General features: G+C 43.0%; 2 protein-coding genes across 5 annotated transcripts in view; one reads left to right on the top strand and one right to left on the bottom strand.

Annotated features, from left to right (window-relative positions):
• The window catches only part of LOC145442391 (hydrocephalus-inducing protein homolog), a 106,530-nt gene that overhangs the window by 31,953 nt on the left and 58,552 nt on the right, over positions 1 to 16,025 (bottom strand). For all 4 annotated transcript variants that reach the window (XM_080320286.1, XM_080320287.1, XM_080320288.1 and 1 more), the window contains 13 exons: positions 11,700 to 11,860; positions 10,844 to 10,969; positions 10,590 to 10,760; positions 9,777 to 10,001; positions 8,975 to 9,113; positions 8,667 to 8,832; positions 8,129 to 8,276; positions 7,129 to 7,336; positions 4,932 to 5,086; positions 4,688 to 4,859; positions 3,094 to 3,281; positions 1,914 to 2,112; positions 899 to 1,338 (listed from right to left, as the gene is read on the bottom strand). In XM_080320286.1, coding sequence (XP_080176412.1) covers positions 899 to 1,338; positions 1,914 to 2,112; positions 3,094 to 3,281; positions 4,688 to 4,859; positions 4,932 to 5,086; positions 7,129 to 7,336; positions 8,129 to 8,276; positions 8,667 to 8,832; positions 8,975 to 9,113; positions 9,777 to 10,001; positions 10,590 to 10,760; positions 10,844 to 10,969; positions 11,700 to 11,860 — 2,498 coding nt within the window. The remainder of the gene's footprint in view (positions 1 to 898; positions 1,339 to 1,913; positions 2,113 to 3,093; positions 3,282 to 4,687; positions 4,860 to 4,931; positions 5,087 to 7,128; positions 7,337 to 8,128; positions 8,277 to 8,666; positions 8,833 to 8,974; positions 9,114 to 9,776; positions 10,002 to 10,589; positions 10,761 to 10,843; positions 10,970 to 11,699; positions 11,861 to 16,025) is intronic.
• LOC145442398 (disks large-associated protein 5-like) lies at positions 13,844 to 15,301 on the top strand. The gene has a single exon (XM_080320301.1). The coding sequence runs from the start codon at positions 13,947 to 13,949 to the stop codon at positions 15,234 to 15,236; it is 1,290 nt and encodes a 429-aa protein (XP_080176427.1). The 5' UTR covers positions 13,844 to 13,946; the 3' UTR covers positions 15,237 to 15,301.

Raw genomic sequence — 16,025 nt, 5'->3', positions numbered from 1 at the left:
GTGTGGACCCTATCGGCATATATGCAGCTAGCAGATTTCTGTGAATTCACTATTTTAGAATCTTAGATTCGGAACCTCGTTGCGGCCTTGAACGCATAATCCAAGCCTTTACTTGAAGGCCGTTTCACGCGTCATTTTGCTAGCGTTGCGTTTTGCACACTTTAAGAAAACTTGCCACGACTGCCAGCGATTTTAAGTGGCAGTACCAATTAATTCTGTTGAACAACATATTCATATTGAAGTAAACCCGGAAATTAGGAGTTTATTTCACTTCGAATATATCATTCAACTGTATACTTAAGTTCTGTACCACCAGCACCAGCAGCCTCTTCAGTTAATTTCTATAATATCGAAGGCAATGAGAGTAGCACGCATACATGGCGTGACCTGACCATTCTCCATATGTAGTGTGTATTGCACACTGTACAGTACATTACAGTTGTGCAGTAATATGGCCGATTCGTTTGCCGTAAAATTAGATTGTTTTGCGGTCACATCTCGGGGTAATAATGCATTTATTCGCGATCATGCGGATTGCCAGGTAACGCAAAGTGTTACACGCGATATATTTCTATTGGCGCACTCTGATCGTCCCGTGATATCGTATGTTTTCACTTGTAATCAGAAATGACCACCGTATTCACTACTAATCATTGGTACTAAGTAATGTGTTGATCCGTAATCAAGCAATCAATAATTTACTTTGATTAGCCTTCCGTTGCAAAGTTCAGTGTTACATTATAGTGACTAGTAAGTATTCAAGGCCTGGTTTTGTCTAAGAAAACCAAAACTCACTTGATTACTATGCTAAAAAAGTAGTTCGTTACGGATCACCTCTGTTGAATACCATGTCTGATGACTTTGATCACATCCGGCTCTATATCAAAAGCACGCTTACCCAGCTCCGATATCCCCGGAGTTTTGCATCAATATCCTCCTCGTGCTCGAACTGCGCTGCACCACGGCGCCAAAAGGCACCGAATCTTGATCCAACGAAATCTCAATGCCCTGACAACTACCGCTGACCACGAACAGAGGCTCGGACATCCCCTCGCATTCCAGCATCACCTCTTCCGTAAAGTGAGGTATGCGAGTCTGCGGCGCGAAGTAAACTCTCAGGTCTTTGGTGCCGCCCTTTCCGGGCAAAACGAATGGCTCGGAAGGTTTGACGCACATGACGCGCGGGTCGTGCAGGGGCGTTAATACTGGGGTTACAGACACGTTGACTTTGACTTCAATGGGGCTCCTGTTGATGACGGGAACGATGTGCGTGGCGGCCTCACCCACGCGAAGATTGCCGAGTTTTAACATTCTCTGCTTCGGGTTGGCTACCTCCACCTGCAATTTGAATCGTTGGTTTCATTACTGACGGTTCCTTGTATTTACAGATTACGAAGTGCTATATTTTACAATCCGAAACCTTCTGGTAAACATGTAAATCGGAGTGGGACGATTGTATTTTTGTCCTTGCTGTTTTTGCGGCATATTCACCGACTCACACAGTCTCGCAATGAATGATATGCATATGACGCAGAAATAGCCTTGTAAGGCTTTCCATGGAATGACTCTTTGGAGATAGCGCCATGTAACAAAAAATAGTTGAGCCGAGTTTCTGATATTTCCTACACCATATTCCTTAGTAAAACATGTTTCTGGCATCACGTTACTTACTAAAGTGGTTATTTTTTGAGTCATTTTACTTCTACGTGACGATGTTTAGGCAAAAATATTTACTTCCTATACTTTTGGGATAAATATGCATCACTTATATAGTGCAATAGTCCCTGTAACTGAATGTATTTTGGAAGGTTGCACATTGCACATAGTGGGTCACGATGCAATCAAGTTAGACAATGATAGTTAAGATTTTGAAAAAAGCGCGAATGACTATTTATCACTGTATTATAACTCACTCGAAGTTCAGTTCCCTCGCCGTCAACGTCCACGGCGTACGTCGACAGGCCGTTGATTTGAAACGGTATCACTTCCTTGTATTTCGTCACAGAGCGCGGGAAAAAGGTGATGACCGCGTCCGTAGACGCTCCCGGCGCCAAGACGGCCGCTTGGAATCCCACTTCCAGATGCGGTGTGTTCTCGTAGAGACACTCGATGCTGGAACAGAAATAAACGTTTAAATAACGCAAAGCCTCAATGTGTTAGTTCAGGGGTCACCAACACGCGGCCCGCGGGCCGCATGCGGCCCACGAGGTCATATTCTGCGGCCCGCGACTTGATTTGAGATTTCGGAAGAAAGCTAAGAAAACATTTTGCAAATGCTGAAATTGACCTGCAATGGCCGAAATACTGCTAAGACCGAGACGCTTAGAAAACGGCTAAGGGCAGTGGTTCTGAAACTGTGGGGCGCGTCCCCCTGTGGGGGCATGAAAGCATCTGAAATGGGCGCGGAGCTGCAGTCAACTGAAAAAATTTTCGCGCTGCGCGCGATTTACCTCGAGTTCATACTTATAGTTATTGCACTGTACAGTCCCGAATTCATATTATAGAATTCTCTAATCAACATTCATAACCATTCATGCCATTAAACGATCCGTTCGGATTGCTAGGTTTATGGATGCATTTTGTGATGTGACAATAAGGGGGGGGGGGGGGCGACAATTTTTAGTATCATAAAGCGGGACATGTCTAAAAAGGTTTGAGAACCACTGGCTTAGGGCTTCTTCACAAGATCAAGCTTTACGTGGAGATGGTCTTTCATCTAGTAACGTATCTCGCTAGCCCCAAAAAGCGTTTCAAGGTATCGTGCACAGCTCAGAGTTCAAAATAAAATGAAATTGATGAGGGTGATATTCTGTTCTATTTTTATTCCCTTAATAAAATGTTACTTCTTTTGTGATCACTATGCCCATCGCCTATGTTAGGTAGCACAGCGTTGTACTGACATAGAGTTTTAAAACGTGGTTGCCTACTTTATATCGATATTGAATTCATGCGGCCCGCGGCCGCTACGAAATTTGAAAAGTGGCCCGCGACCAGTTTTGAGTTGGCGACCCCTGTGTTAGTTATATATTCCATAAACGGAAATGGTCAACGTTGCTAGCGTTGTTACACTGGACGCCGATGTATATTCCATACCTGTTCTCCTTTGAATCTTTGTTGGTGATGGTCAAAGTTTTTGTGTTGTGCGGCATGCCGGCGTGGTAGATGAAGCGGGAGCCGAACGAATGTCTGCTGACGACCGAATGTTTGCAGAAAGAAAACACGACGCCCGGAACGACTCCAGTCCCGCTGATGTGGCAAAGGTAGGTCGGGCCGTCGCTCACCTGAAAAATATCAACAGTGTGTTTCACTAAGGTGCATAATACAGCATAGGTTACTACTTATAAATGATTGGAGGATGATAAGTCTTCACTGAAAGTCGAACACCTCATGAATCGTAATTCACTTGCTAGGGGAATGTAGGAGTCGTGATTAACAATTACCAAAATGCATTGCGAAGAAAACAGCCACGAGATTTATTCTGATTTCATGAAATTCCGATAGCCGGAACATTAGATACTTCCCAAATATCCCCAGGGAAGTGTAATTTTCTGTATGTTACCGCCTTAAAAGCTGATTTACTCTACAGTATGTGATAACCGCTTCCAGTGTGGGAAGTATTATATTAGCGAATTTTATAATCAACGTTTTAACGAGGCTATATTTCGATGGGGTTGTCTAATTACCGGCAAATCAGCCTCACAATAAATTTTCATTAATAATCGATGTCTTTATCCAAACTGTATCAACGGGCCTTTGGATGCCCGACAAAATTAAGCTATCGATGCAAAATAAAATGATTGCCGGTCATTTGAGCGCGCGACATTATAACCATCAAAGTCAGCCCTATAACGCTACCTGTAACTACACCCCACCATTCATCACTAACCCCGAGATTAACACTTATACAAATGATAGCCCCGACCGTAACTTTAACCCAGCCCTCATCCTAACTCGACTGTTGCATGCTGGAGTCCCACAATCCATTTTGCCCCGTGTTGAAACGTCCGCGGACCAAATAAATAAACAATACGCACGAACACGTAATTTCTGCTTTAGACAGGGTACGGTCCTGTTCGCGATTTGCCTTAAAAATACAAGTATCCTTATGATTCTACAAATATCCACATTCCGCGGATGAAATCGAATTACGAGAACGTAATAAATTCCCAGACAAAAGAAACCCGCTTAGCAAAGACCGCCGGTACGCATCGTTATGCGTTTAATTGGCGAAGCGCCAGAATTCCGTACCAATTACAATCAACGCGGTGACAGTTGATTAATAACGCGGCGCGCTAATCAGCAATTATGATAATTGGTAGCGACAACGCCGTACAAATGTTATAATGGTAAATACCAAGTGCCGACAATAAGCATCGCACACTTCGTCTGCGTGGTAATTATAAATGTATCAAGCAAGATTATTTGGAACAAATCTGAGGTTGTATTTCGAATGATCTCAGTGATGAGGAATTCGATGTATAAATCATTGATGCGGTGTGCCTTGGATATCGATTTATCCTTGAAATAGCCGGGGTTTCATGATTGTGGCCATATTTAGATTGTATCAGTGTACTGATATTATACACTCCTAACCACTAAGAGATAATAATTTATCAATGAGAATTAAAGATACGATACTATTTTCCATTGAGAAAGACTGGAAACCACTATTGGTCGTTTAACCGACCTTCAAAATGAGTTCGGAAGGCAGCCCTTCTCCGAGATCGCACGGTTCAAAAGTCAGCAGACACCTTTTCCGCGTGCCCGCCGAGATTGTGCCTTCCTCCGGAGATATGGTGATAGCCGGAGCCTTCGCATATCCGGATTTCGACTTGGACCTGCGCGATAGTTGACCCCCTCTGACGAAAACATAAAAAAACATATTCTTAATCCATTACGAGTTGAAATTCGTTGCGTAAAATTTTCCCTACTTCGAATCCATCGATCTCCTCGTGGAGTTCGGTTCGCGCGAGCTCGAAGCTTCGTTGACTGCGATGTCGCGATTCAATATCCACGAATACGTGAAGTTGTGTTTGCCGCAGTTGACGAGGTAGAGCTGGCGTACGGCTTTCTCGTGCAGTTCGACCTGTCGAGAGTTCAAGTCGGTCTATATCAGTGGTTCCCAACGTGGGCGATATCGAAAGTGACGAAGGGGGCGACATGGGGCGAAAATAGCGAAGGGGGTGATGACGCTACAAAACGGCTGACCTTTATTTTTTTTAGTCAACCCACGGATATTTAGTTACAAAAGTGTGTCAAATTAGACATCGAGCCCAAAATTTGACCTTTTTTTTTAGTCAATCCGCCGGTGATTACAGTTTGTATGCCCAATTTTCGGTACACAAAATTTGGGGGGCGATGATCGGTGTTGACCTTGAAAAGGGGGCGATGGGTCGAAAAAGGTTGGGAACCACTGGTCTATATCAATCTAACTTTGCGATTTACGGAATTCAAGCTCAGTTCTGATGTTTCTATGATCCAGTTTGCAATATAACACAATACAGGTATACCAGGGCTTCAGAACTGGGGGTCACGTGACGAATTTCGGTTCCGAGGAGAGCATGTTAGGGATGGTGTGAACCTCTGAAAGGTTCAGGTTCGTGTGAACGCGAACCTTTTTGAAAGGTTCTGTGTGAACGCGAATGTAAACCTCATGACGTCACGTGATGTCATATTGTTAATTCCAACCCTGCGTTTCAGTGAAGTGATGTATTAATGTAAAACACACTACCTACAGACGACTCGGGTCACATAATGTCACAATGCTGCAGTACATACTGACTTTTTAAACGTCGCCAAATATATCAACTAGAGCAATCAAATGATATAATAATCCCGTAAAATCAATATCTTCCGTCTCTTTGCCAACAATTTCGACGAAGACTTGCAAGGGAATACAAGCTTACGCCTTAACGGTCTAGGCCAGACCGGAATATGTATTCGGCGTCTGAGTATTGAGCAGAGTGTCAAAAGGGTTTCTATACTTGATACCGATGTTATCCCATTAACAAGTTATACAGGAGTAGCCAACACCCCAATAACACGAATTTGTTTTGTATGATACAATAAACATACCAAATCAAGATGGTCACCGTACGCTTGCTGGATTTTTTACATTCGACAACGGTGTATTCTTTATATGAATTTCATTGATTGGTTGAATAAACATCATTCGCTGACCATATCTACATGTTGCGCATTTCACTCACAGAACGCGAACGTGAACCTCACGTTCACACCATCCCTAGTATGTATCAATACAACACAGAACATACTGGTAAGAACACTAGTGTATATACTACACATATACTATGAATATTTTCAACGCTAAATTTGGATATTTACGTACGTGCTGAACAGAAATAATATCACGCAATGTAATATGGCTTTCATAGATATGTGTAAACTGATAAACTCCGTCTCAGTTGGTCTTTTATTTTCTATACATTAAATCTTTACACGTGCTGTACGAATGCATAGAATCATCATTACGAAATAGCTTGAGAGAACATTGCTGGTACCGACCATAGAATATGGGATGGCGTTGTATAGCGTTGGTGCGTGTACTAAAAGGGCAGGCCTACATGGATAAGTAGGAAGAAATAAAGGAACAATGTGAAAATTGTTTCTCGCGAATAGGGAGCAGATCATGATGCGGGGATTGTTGGCCTCCAGACCGTAGAACTGACGCGACTGCGTGCGTTATTGCGCAAAAAATCGTTAAATTACGGTACGCGGGCAGAATTTAGCCAGGATTGTTAAGTTATGAAGCCGCTTAGCCGGACAGTCCATTTTACAGTAAATTAGAAGCCGACCGCAGTAATTTCACCATAGCCGGTACAGCGGTGCCTTGCGTATTTGATGTACTAACGAAAACGGCTGTGAAACCGATGCAGGCTAGTCATTGCACTTTCGGGTAAATGAAAGCATCGTAAATAGGTCATCGCTAGATCAAAGAAGGAGAATCAATCTCCGTTTGTCAGGCTAAAGCGCTCGAGATGAACGCCATTATGACGTAGCGATTCGCGATGGCACCATTTCATCAGTAAGTAAGAGATCTGACATAGGTCGTCCACTTTGTTGCGTCACAGCACCCAGTAGATTATTGACAAAGCAAAAAGCACATACCTCGCCGAAATTGATCGCGTTCAGCCCCGCCGAAGAGAGCTCGATCTTGGTTCCTTGCGAGTTCTCGCACAAGAGCTGCGCCTGCATGTTGTGGCCGCAGGCCTTCACGTTCAGAGTCAGTTTCTTCGTCTTGCGCGTCACTTTGCAAGCCACGTTGAAATTCACCTCTCCGGCGATCGACGCGTGGTACGAAACTTGGATCGGCATGCTGCGCAAATCGCAACAATATCAAGATGAATGACTGATGGCGCATCATTTGAACGCAGCTTTCAAAAGTACGCTAATATTAAACTATAATATCATTTTATTAATATTTGGTTTTGAATTCAACTCGGTTTTATTTCCTTTATCGTGTCGGTAACCCGTAGTAAGAGGCACGTGGAAAGCTATTCGTGTTATTACTTGTTAATTACGAACGCACTTTTAGAGCAATATCAGGATGGCAGCGAAATTTCATTTAAATGGTGCTTCATTTATTCCCTAAAGCTTTCTGATTTCTAATAGAGTCAAGTGTTCGAGCATTATGACGTAGTAGCGACAATAATGATTAGGAAAATTCAGATGTGTGCGTCTTATTGCGGCCACAAAATAATGCAATATAATCTCGTATTTCAGGACCATGGCTATGTCGTAGCTAATCAGACTTTGACAGTGGAAAGGAAGTATTGGAATTGCATTTAAGCTGTTCAAATATTATACTTTTGGTGTGAAGGGGTATAATATCGCTACTCAAAACAATCGACTCCCACTACAATTCATACACGACACGAAATTGAGTATTCGTATCGTTGTATTAGTCCTATTAGCAATGTAACAGCTCGAAACCTCGAAGTGCTAGTTCACTTCAAACGTCTCTGTGCATAAAATACCGTTTGAGGTACGAAATTTGTGATGCTCAAAGTATCGCACAACAAAATCAACTTAAGGATCGGGAAAAGGCGATGTATTCGCGTAATTAACCATGCTGAGTTTGGGAATAAAATGGTGCGAGTATCCTTACCGTGATTTCGCGGGTACGAATCCCGACATGGGCTCGATCATGAGATTGGTGGAATATCCCTCTGAATGACAAGAATCGCTGTCGAACGAAAAGTGGAAGCCGATCGATTCGCCGTTCATGAGATGGATGGTGCGTGTTGCGTTTCGTCCTGATAAAAAAAATTCAGTTATCAATGTAGTCATGGATACGGTTCAGATATAAGAGCATCAAGCAGGTTGAAGCTAATTCAAATAGAAGTCTAAATTACTGTAACACGGCACATGCAGGCAGCTTAAGACGCGATTCAATAGTTGGCAGGCAGGATTTTATTCGCGAATAACTTGTAACAGTCTTCAATTCCGTGACCAACATAAATTGCCTGATGGCGCTGCGATGATGCGCAATTCGTAAACTATTCACAATCTTTCGCGGTGGGGACACGGGGGAAATTCATCTCATGCTTTACATGACATCAATGATAAAAAGCACTCCTTCGGAATACTATTCACACTGCACATCGTATCAAATTCCGGATCCAAACATCTAATCAGCGACTTACCGACCAAGAGAGACTTGAAATTCACGTGCGAGACATCCATGGTCACGTCAGGTTCGTCAGCGTTCCCGACCAACAAGAACGGAAGCGAGATCTTGTGTTCGAGTATGCAGAATCTCCAGAACGATTCCGCCACATACAGGTGAGACGGGGTGTATTCGAAGGAGATCTAATTCAGAAACGATATTGTACCTTACAGTTAAGGATATCTACGTAATCGTGCACAGGAAACTAAACGATAGTTTTACAATCGTTCTGGAAAGAGAGAGAATCTGAAAAATATCGAGAGTTATTAACGGCGACACCCTTACCTCAGTTTTCTTTTTAGGTTCGATAGTGCCTTGCAATACGTGACAGGCGAACGACGGCGATATCCTGGCGTCGATCGGATCCTCGCATTCCCAGACGAACGAAAACGTGGCGTCCGAGGGGTTCATGATCCAGAATTTTCTGCCAAAGTTCGCATTCGCGATTAAGGATTGAGCCTTCAGCAATGGATTTCAAAAATTCGTACGATGATTTGTTGTGGTTTTATCGTCGTTTCTATCGTCTGTCATAAAACCGTTGCAAATTAACGCGAAACGGCGTCATAGCTATGAAAAACGGTAGCGAAACACGCATGACTAAACACGAAAGTTGTCATTCGACTGTTAACTGAATATATATATATCTGTGAGATGAAACTCTTCTAAAGCAGATATCCGGTGGTTATGATTCCATAAAAGCAAGAATTACGGCGATCCACCGCGCAATCTATTGTAATGACAACGAAATCAAGCCGCAAGACACACATTTATTCCAACTCATTCACACGTAATGACGCCACAGACCACAGTGCTGGAGTGCTGAACCTAATATTTGCCTCTTTCCCACCCCTGATCCAGCCATAAACGGGCCAAAAATAGTCACGTGGTATTATAAGGTAGAAATAACAGGAGTATACTGCGTTACTGAATACTTATGTTGTTAAGTTTGTAACAAAGATTACGACAAAAGCCTATTACAATCCACACCGATCAGACCGTACAGATATTAATTAACGGAAATAACAGGTAATGGGAAGACAGTCACGTATGTTCTTAGCACACAGAGCCATTGCAAAGAAAAACATACTTGACGTTCTTTATCCCAACGCCGACCGACTGAAATTCGATGACGCGCATGTTCGGATCGAGAGTGGTGCCGGGCGGAGCCCCCCTGGGACCCGGAAGATCCGGATTTCGCCTGCTCCCGGATATGTAATCGCTCTCCGCCAGTTCAAAGTGGCAGTACGGCATCAAACTTCGGCCACGCAACCGGATTTCAGGGTCGGATTTGTCCTCTTCCTTGTTCGGGATGCTGGATGGAGAAAGATTCGCATATAGCACCTCGGTCAATCTGGTTACGTTATTGATACCCCAGCAATCTATCAGAGTCAGGTTTACATCAAATGGCATCCAGAGATAGTTTAATCATAGGTTTCGCATTCGAGACATAACCATGTAGACAGCGTTGATACATAAAGAGAAGTAGAAGTTTTGTCATCAATTGTTACCCTGTTATCTAATTCTAATTCTACTTTAATTTGTCAAATGTTTCTACAATCTCATTTTAACACTAGTCTAATGTCTGGTTTTCCTGCAAACGCTACAGGATAACTTTATTGCGCGAAACGAGCCAAGCCTGTAAAGACATTTGCCATGCTCTTGCTTATGAGAATGCTTATGAGCTGTATATGATTTTGTTTCCTTATATAGTTCAAAATTGAAGTTTTTCAAATTCAGTAATTCTAATTCTAATCTAATTTGGAAAGGCTGAAAATATCGAGTTTTACAAGTCTGGCAGATAGTGGGAATAGGGTATATAATTAAATGCCTGACGTAAACAGTGGGCATGTACCGGGCTAGGGCGAACGGCATAACTCGACACAACAGAGACACGACTCACTTGCACACGAGCCTAGCTTGGAATTCCGACACTTCAGTCGGATTGAAGCGAACTGTCAGATATTGCTTTTTGCCGGGCATGATTCTGCCGTCCTTCGGCGTTACCGAAAATGGCAACGGCGAACCGTCCGCGGCCAAAGGCGACGCAACTGTCGACTCGACGGTAGCGCTCCTAAAATCACGCACAAAAAGGTTGATTTCTTTTCGATTTAATTAACTAAATGTCATAAGTATGTCGGGCAGTATAATTCGTACCTCGCCGTGACGACGGACGTTGGGTATTCAGAATTGGCGGATTCCAATCGAGGCAAAGACGGAGTTTCCATATGCACGCTCCAGGAATATTCCAACTGCACCTCTCCGATGTTTTGCAGTAAAACTCTATTAATAAAGAACGCAAAGCTTTACACATCCAGATCGATGATGTCTGTAAGGAATAATATGGCCAAATACATGTTTAGCAAAAAGTTCGCGTTTTTTTTAATAGTGAATTTCATTTTTAAGCTTAGCGTTGCCATACAAATCTATGATGGAAATATTGACCGTTATGCGCAACAGACCTAATTTTTGAGATAGATTGGAAAAATGCGCGAAGTCCTTTTTCGGGCTCATTGAGTTTATACATATTGCGCCATTGTACAATGCAGATTTTTATACTCACATTGTTGCACACAACCATGGCCAACTAAAGCACGACTATGCTGGCACTCAAACAGAAGTCTCGAAAATCAACCTAATAGACATCGCTAATCTCATAGTAAGAAAATAAATCAAGTTGCGATTCGCTTAATTCACTCGTATTTAAAATGTTTTATTAGGCGTTGCATTGCATTTCAATTCCTGATAGTCTAACTTTGTTTTGTACATCAGTGACGTCATAATATCCCGCTATGTTGGCTAATTTGAAAGTTGAAACACTGTTTCATCACACTAATTTATACTTTTACGATTCGCATTGTACCTCGTGTATTGCATATCACATTGCGTGTTTCACACAGATAAAACACAAAGGCCGAAGATATATGGATAGAATTGCGACTTAAGAGGAAATTATAGCACTATCACGTTGTTACTATACAAGGTCATCGTATAACTGTAATCCGTCACCCACTCGTATACTCGGGACTGAAGCATCATCGTGTCTGTGAAGTTGATGTGATCCGTCTGGCAATTGAATTTCGCGTAATTCACGTTGGCGCAAATAGCGAGTTCCAAAGCCCTGGAACTGCCCTCGATCACGCTGTTGGCCGGCTCCGTCTCCGTTTCGATCACCTGAACAAGTAAATGGAAGCTTCATTTATGTGTGCGATGCGAGATGAGTTTCAAGCGGGACGTAATGCAGGCGAGTAAGCCTCGCTAATGTGTATTTAGGGCTATAATTAACAAGTTAAAATCACGGATTTATACGGAAGAAATGATACACAACGCGCAGAAAGTACGATGAACCACCCAAAAGCAATGTTGATGTTTTATTGGAATTTGCTGATACCGAAGTCAGCCATCGGTAATCTAATACGGACGTTAAATGCGTATTGCCATACACTTGAATTCGCTTAATTAGGATCCCGGGTCGCCTGAACAATCGCTTTATACGACCAAAATGCCCGGGAACGGAACAAAAGTAAATATTGCATGTGAAAAAACTCCAGTTAATCCGGATACAAGTTCGCAATTCCTGTCGTTGATGTCGTTCGCTTTAACACACATTCAGCCTGAAAATCGCTTTACTTCGAAGAGCCGATCGGAACAATTGCGTTCATCTTGTAGAACAGAATGTTGTAAAAAGGTTTAGCATAGAAAATGTGAAATTGCTCACGAAAGAAAACGAAAAAAATTAAGTCGCTTCCTTATCAAATCGGTAATTAGCTGCGTTGTTGAGGATATCAAATATACTATGTAAGATTGGCAGCGAAATGAGGCATAAATCTCGTGCGCTTGACCCGTTCAGTGACGATTGCCGTAGTATAGTAGCGCGGCAATTCATTTGTTAGGCAGGAATACAGTATGTCAATTGTCAACGTGCACTATGCCTTTACACATGACTATGAAAAGAACAATTGAATTTCCGATTAATTTAGCGAAGTAGTTTCTTCGCTTAATCCGGCAAAGGTGAGGGAACCATTGAAGTGACTAAATTAAAGGGGCAATGCGCTCTAAAAATGATGTGGTCTCAAATTAAAGGTAAAAACGAACAAAAATTTTTGGCCGCGGCCATTTTCTTCAGAACTCCACCGTAATGGAGCTGCAATTTATTGAAATTTCTACAAGACCAGCTGCCGCGGCTGCTTAACCCGCAACATGGCGCGATATCTTCACCGTCGCACTTGCTCCACGCGATTAGGCAGTCACGCAGAGAACGAATTTTAGATAGTTGTCAGCCGATGTTATGAGGGAAATGTGTCTAAGTTTCGTTCTCTGCGTGACTGCCTTATCGCGTCGAGCAAGTGCGACGATGAAGACATCGCGCCATGTAACGGGTTAAGCAGCTCTGGCAGCTGGTCTTGTAGAAATTTCAATAAATTGCAGCTCCATTACGGTGGCGTTCTGAAGGAAATGGCTGCGGCGAAAAATTTTTGTTCGTTTTTACCTTCAATTTGAGACCACATCAATTTTAGAGCGCAGTGCCTCTTTAAGCGTAGCCGTCTACGTGCAAATCCACCATACGATTCGTCAAAATATCTTACAAACACTAGCTTCGTCTTTCAACCGCTTCGCGGGCGATTGAATACAATTCATACGGCCGATATCCAACAACTCCTACAAACACTATGTGCCGATAACTCTTGATAAGAGCAAGACGAAAAGTCTTATCGTTGCAATGCATGTTGTGATGAAACCATTTTACAAATACTGAAAGAAGCACAGCGAGCATAATCTGATTTCTAGACAGCAGATCTCGCCCATGAGCGGAAATAAAAGATGGCAGACAAATGACGGAATCTTGGTCGAGTGTCGACGCATGGCCATCCGCAAAATTATCTACTGATGTTTAACCAGAATGGCTGTCATCACTTTGGCAAATATATCCATGAAACAGCTACAGCAATTAGATCAATCGCTCGCCATCTAAATCGCCTCGCACAAGTAACAAGGTCGCCGATCTATTCAAAAAGGCCAAGAAATGTGTGTCGGAAGAAAGTAGGGGCGAAGTGTTAATCGGGATAAGCCTATTCAAACTGAAGCCATAAAAATGCCGCGCTACAGTCGCTCTCCCAGATATGACGCGCGGGTCGGCCGCTGGATTACTTCCAGGAGTGAGAAAACCTTTCGCGGTTTGCAAGTCGATAAATACCCGCGAATATGTAATTGAGTGTTCAGTTCAGTGCTGAAGTAGGCGTGGTATGTGAGCAGTGCAGATATGTTATCCAGGGACGCAAGAAATAATAATGTTTCGCATGAAAAATCGGTTCCAAATATGGCGATTGCGTCAAGGATACCGTTCAGAAGGTCACAAAGTCTCGACACTAATCGTCATGGTAAGCAAAAAGAGGTTGTGTCGACCCATAGTAGATTGTTATGTCAGGAATATGCAACAAGACTCAACGGCGGATCGGAAGACACATTTCCAGGACAGCCGAAACGTATGATTGTGACGTCACATAGCGCTTACGGATCGATTGAAAAAGCGAGCGGCAATTTATGGACGCCAAAGCTGGAAGCGTTGAAAGAAAGCACGGCTCCTAAAATTCGTAAGAGAGTCAAGTCATGTCCGGACGCCCTGTTTCGGATTCAAGATGATTATTTGCACGATGCGAGTGACGGAATTATCAAAAACATTCGCGCAACGCCCAGCCCAATTAAGAAGAGTGGTATAAGCACTGTGCCCTCAGATTCGGAAGGATACAGCAATCACCAGCGAGACACCACGAAATCATCACGATCGTTCAGGTCTTTCTTGGATCTTATAAAGCAGAAGGCGTCGTCCGTGAGCCTTGGTACATTATCTTCATTCCGTAGACACCAGAACATAAGAATTCAATACGACACTTTCGAAAACTTCCACGCGTTAGAAGAAACTGCTACCGAAACTAAGCATTTCAACTGTTCCAGCGACCAAGAGAATATGCAAACAGCAGAACTCAACGACAGACAAAGCAACGAAGACGCGACATATTTTAGTAATCTGCTTCAAAAAGCAACAGCAGAACTTGAAGAAAAAAAAGTCCGATGGAACGCAGTGCTACAGGACGCGTCGTATCATACTTTGGCGGGCGAAATCAGGTCTGTGATCGGCCAGACGAATCTACTGGTCAGCGACAGGTTCAAACAATTCGAAGGCCTGGTGCGCTGCTTTGTAAACCCACGCCCGGGAGACAAACCTATCATGAAAAGCGACTTGGAAGGGTTCTGGGAGATGATATCGTTTCAGATCGAAGACATTTTGGACAAGTTTGAAAACTTGGAGAAGAACAAGGTCAATCGCAGACCGGCTCAAGGGCCGTCGAAAGGCAATGTAAAGCGTTCAAACGGTGCTGGAACTTCCAAAGTGAACACAAAAGGCTCCGTATCGGCGAGGCAGTACAAAGACGATGCCCGAAAGCGACTCAAAGAAGCCAAAAACGCGATGAAGGAGAGAATAGTAAGGCGGGATAACTCGTCTGACGATCTCAAAGCGCGTATCTTAAACGAGACGCAGAGCGAAGACTGAAATTGTAAATCCTAACCCGAATATGTTCCGTTGAACGCTGCTAACAAGTTGGGTCACACTGCAAATGGCTTTGATAAATGCGCGCCCGATTGGCTTTTAGATTAGGCCAGCGAGTGATATTTCTCTGCACGGTGTGAATGGCTGCAAATAGATATGCACGGACAGACGCGCACATGCCTGTATGCGACGTGTACAATATACGGCTACGATATTTTTATGACAGATTGGTGTTGATTTTGGGCGCGGAAATACGTTATAATAAGATCTAGCGGCGAAAAATGCTTGAAAATCGTAACGCTGCATCAGGTTAATACGCAATCAAAACACGATATTGTCCAAATAAATTTGTTTTATTGCGACAAGCCATAGCTAAACATTCTCACCAAATACAAATATATGTGATGGTACAATCCAATCTAATGTGATTCGGGCAGTAGTAGATCTAAATTGGAATACTAGCTGGTGTGCTCGGTATTATTCGGTTGTCACCCCACCAAACAGAATTGTTACCAAAATGTCTGTGACTGCCAAAGTTTCAGGGCAACTGAATGTGGTAAATTGACGCGTGAATCTTGGACAGAGTGGGTTACATTGTCAAGGACTTAGGCACGATATTACGCAAGGCTCAACTAGGAAAGGACTCCTAGATGATAACACTGAGTATAGCGCATATCTTCTAAGAGTAGTACGTAATACAAAGACTTCAAGGATGGGGTACCAGGGTTTAAATTATCTACATCTATTTGAGGATTGAGTCATATGAAACATACACTATGCGTGTGATTAAAA

This window comes from Botryllus schlosseri, chromosome 7 (genome assembly GCF_051294905.1).
Source record: "Botryllus schlosseri isolate E-star chromosome 7, Bs_hap1, whole genome shotgun sequence".
Classification (NCBI taxonomy): Eukaryota; Metazoa; Chordata; class Ascidiacea; order Stolidobranchia; family Styelidae; genus Botryllus; species Botryllus schlosseri.
Note: the sequence above shows the minus strand (reverse complement) of the source record. Positions and strands in the feature narration are given on the sequence as shown.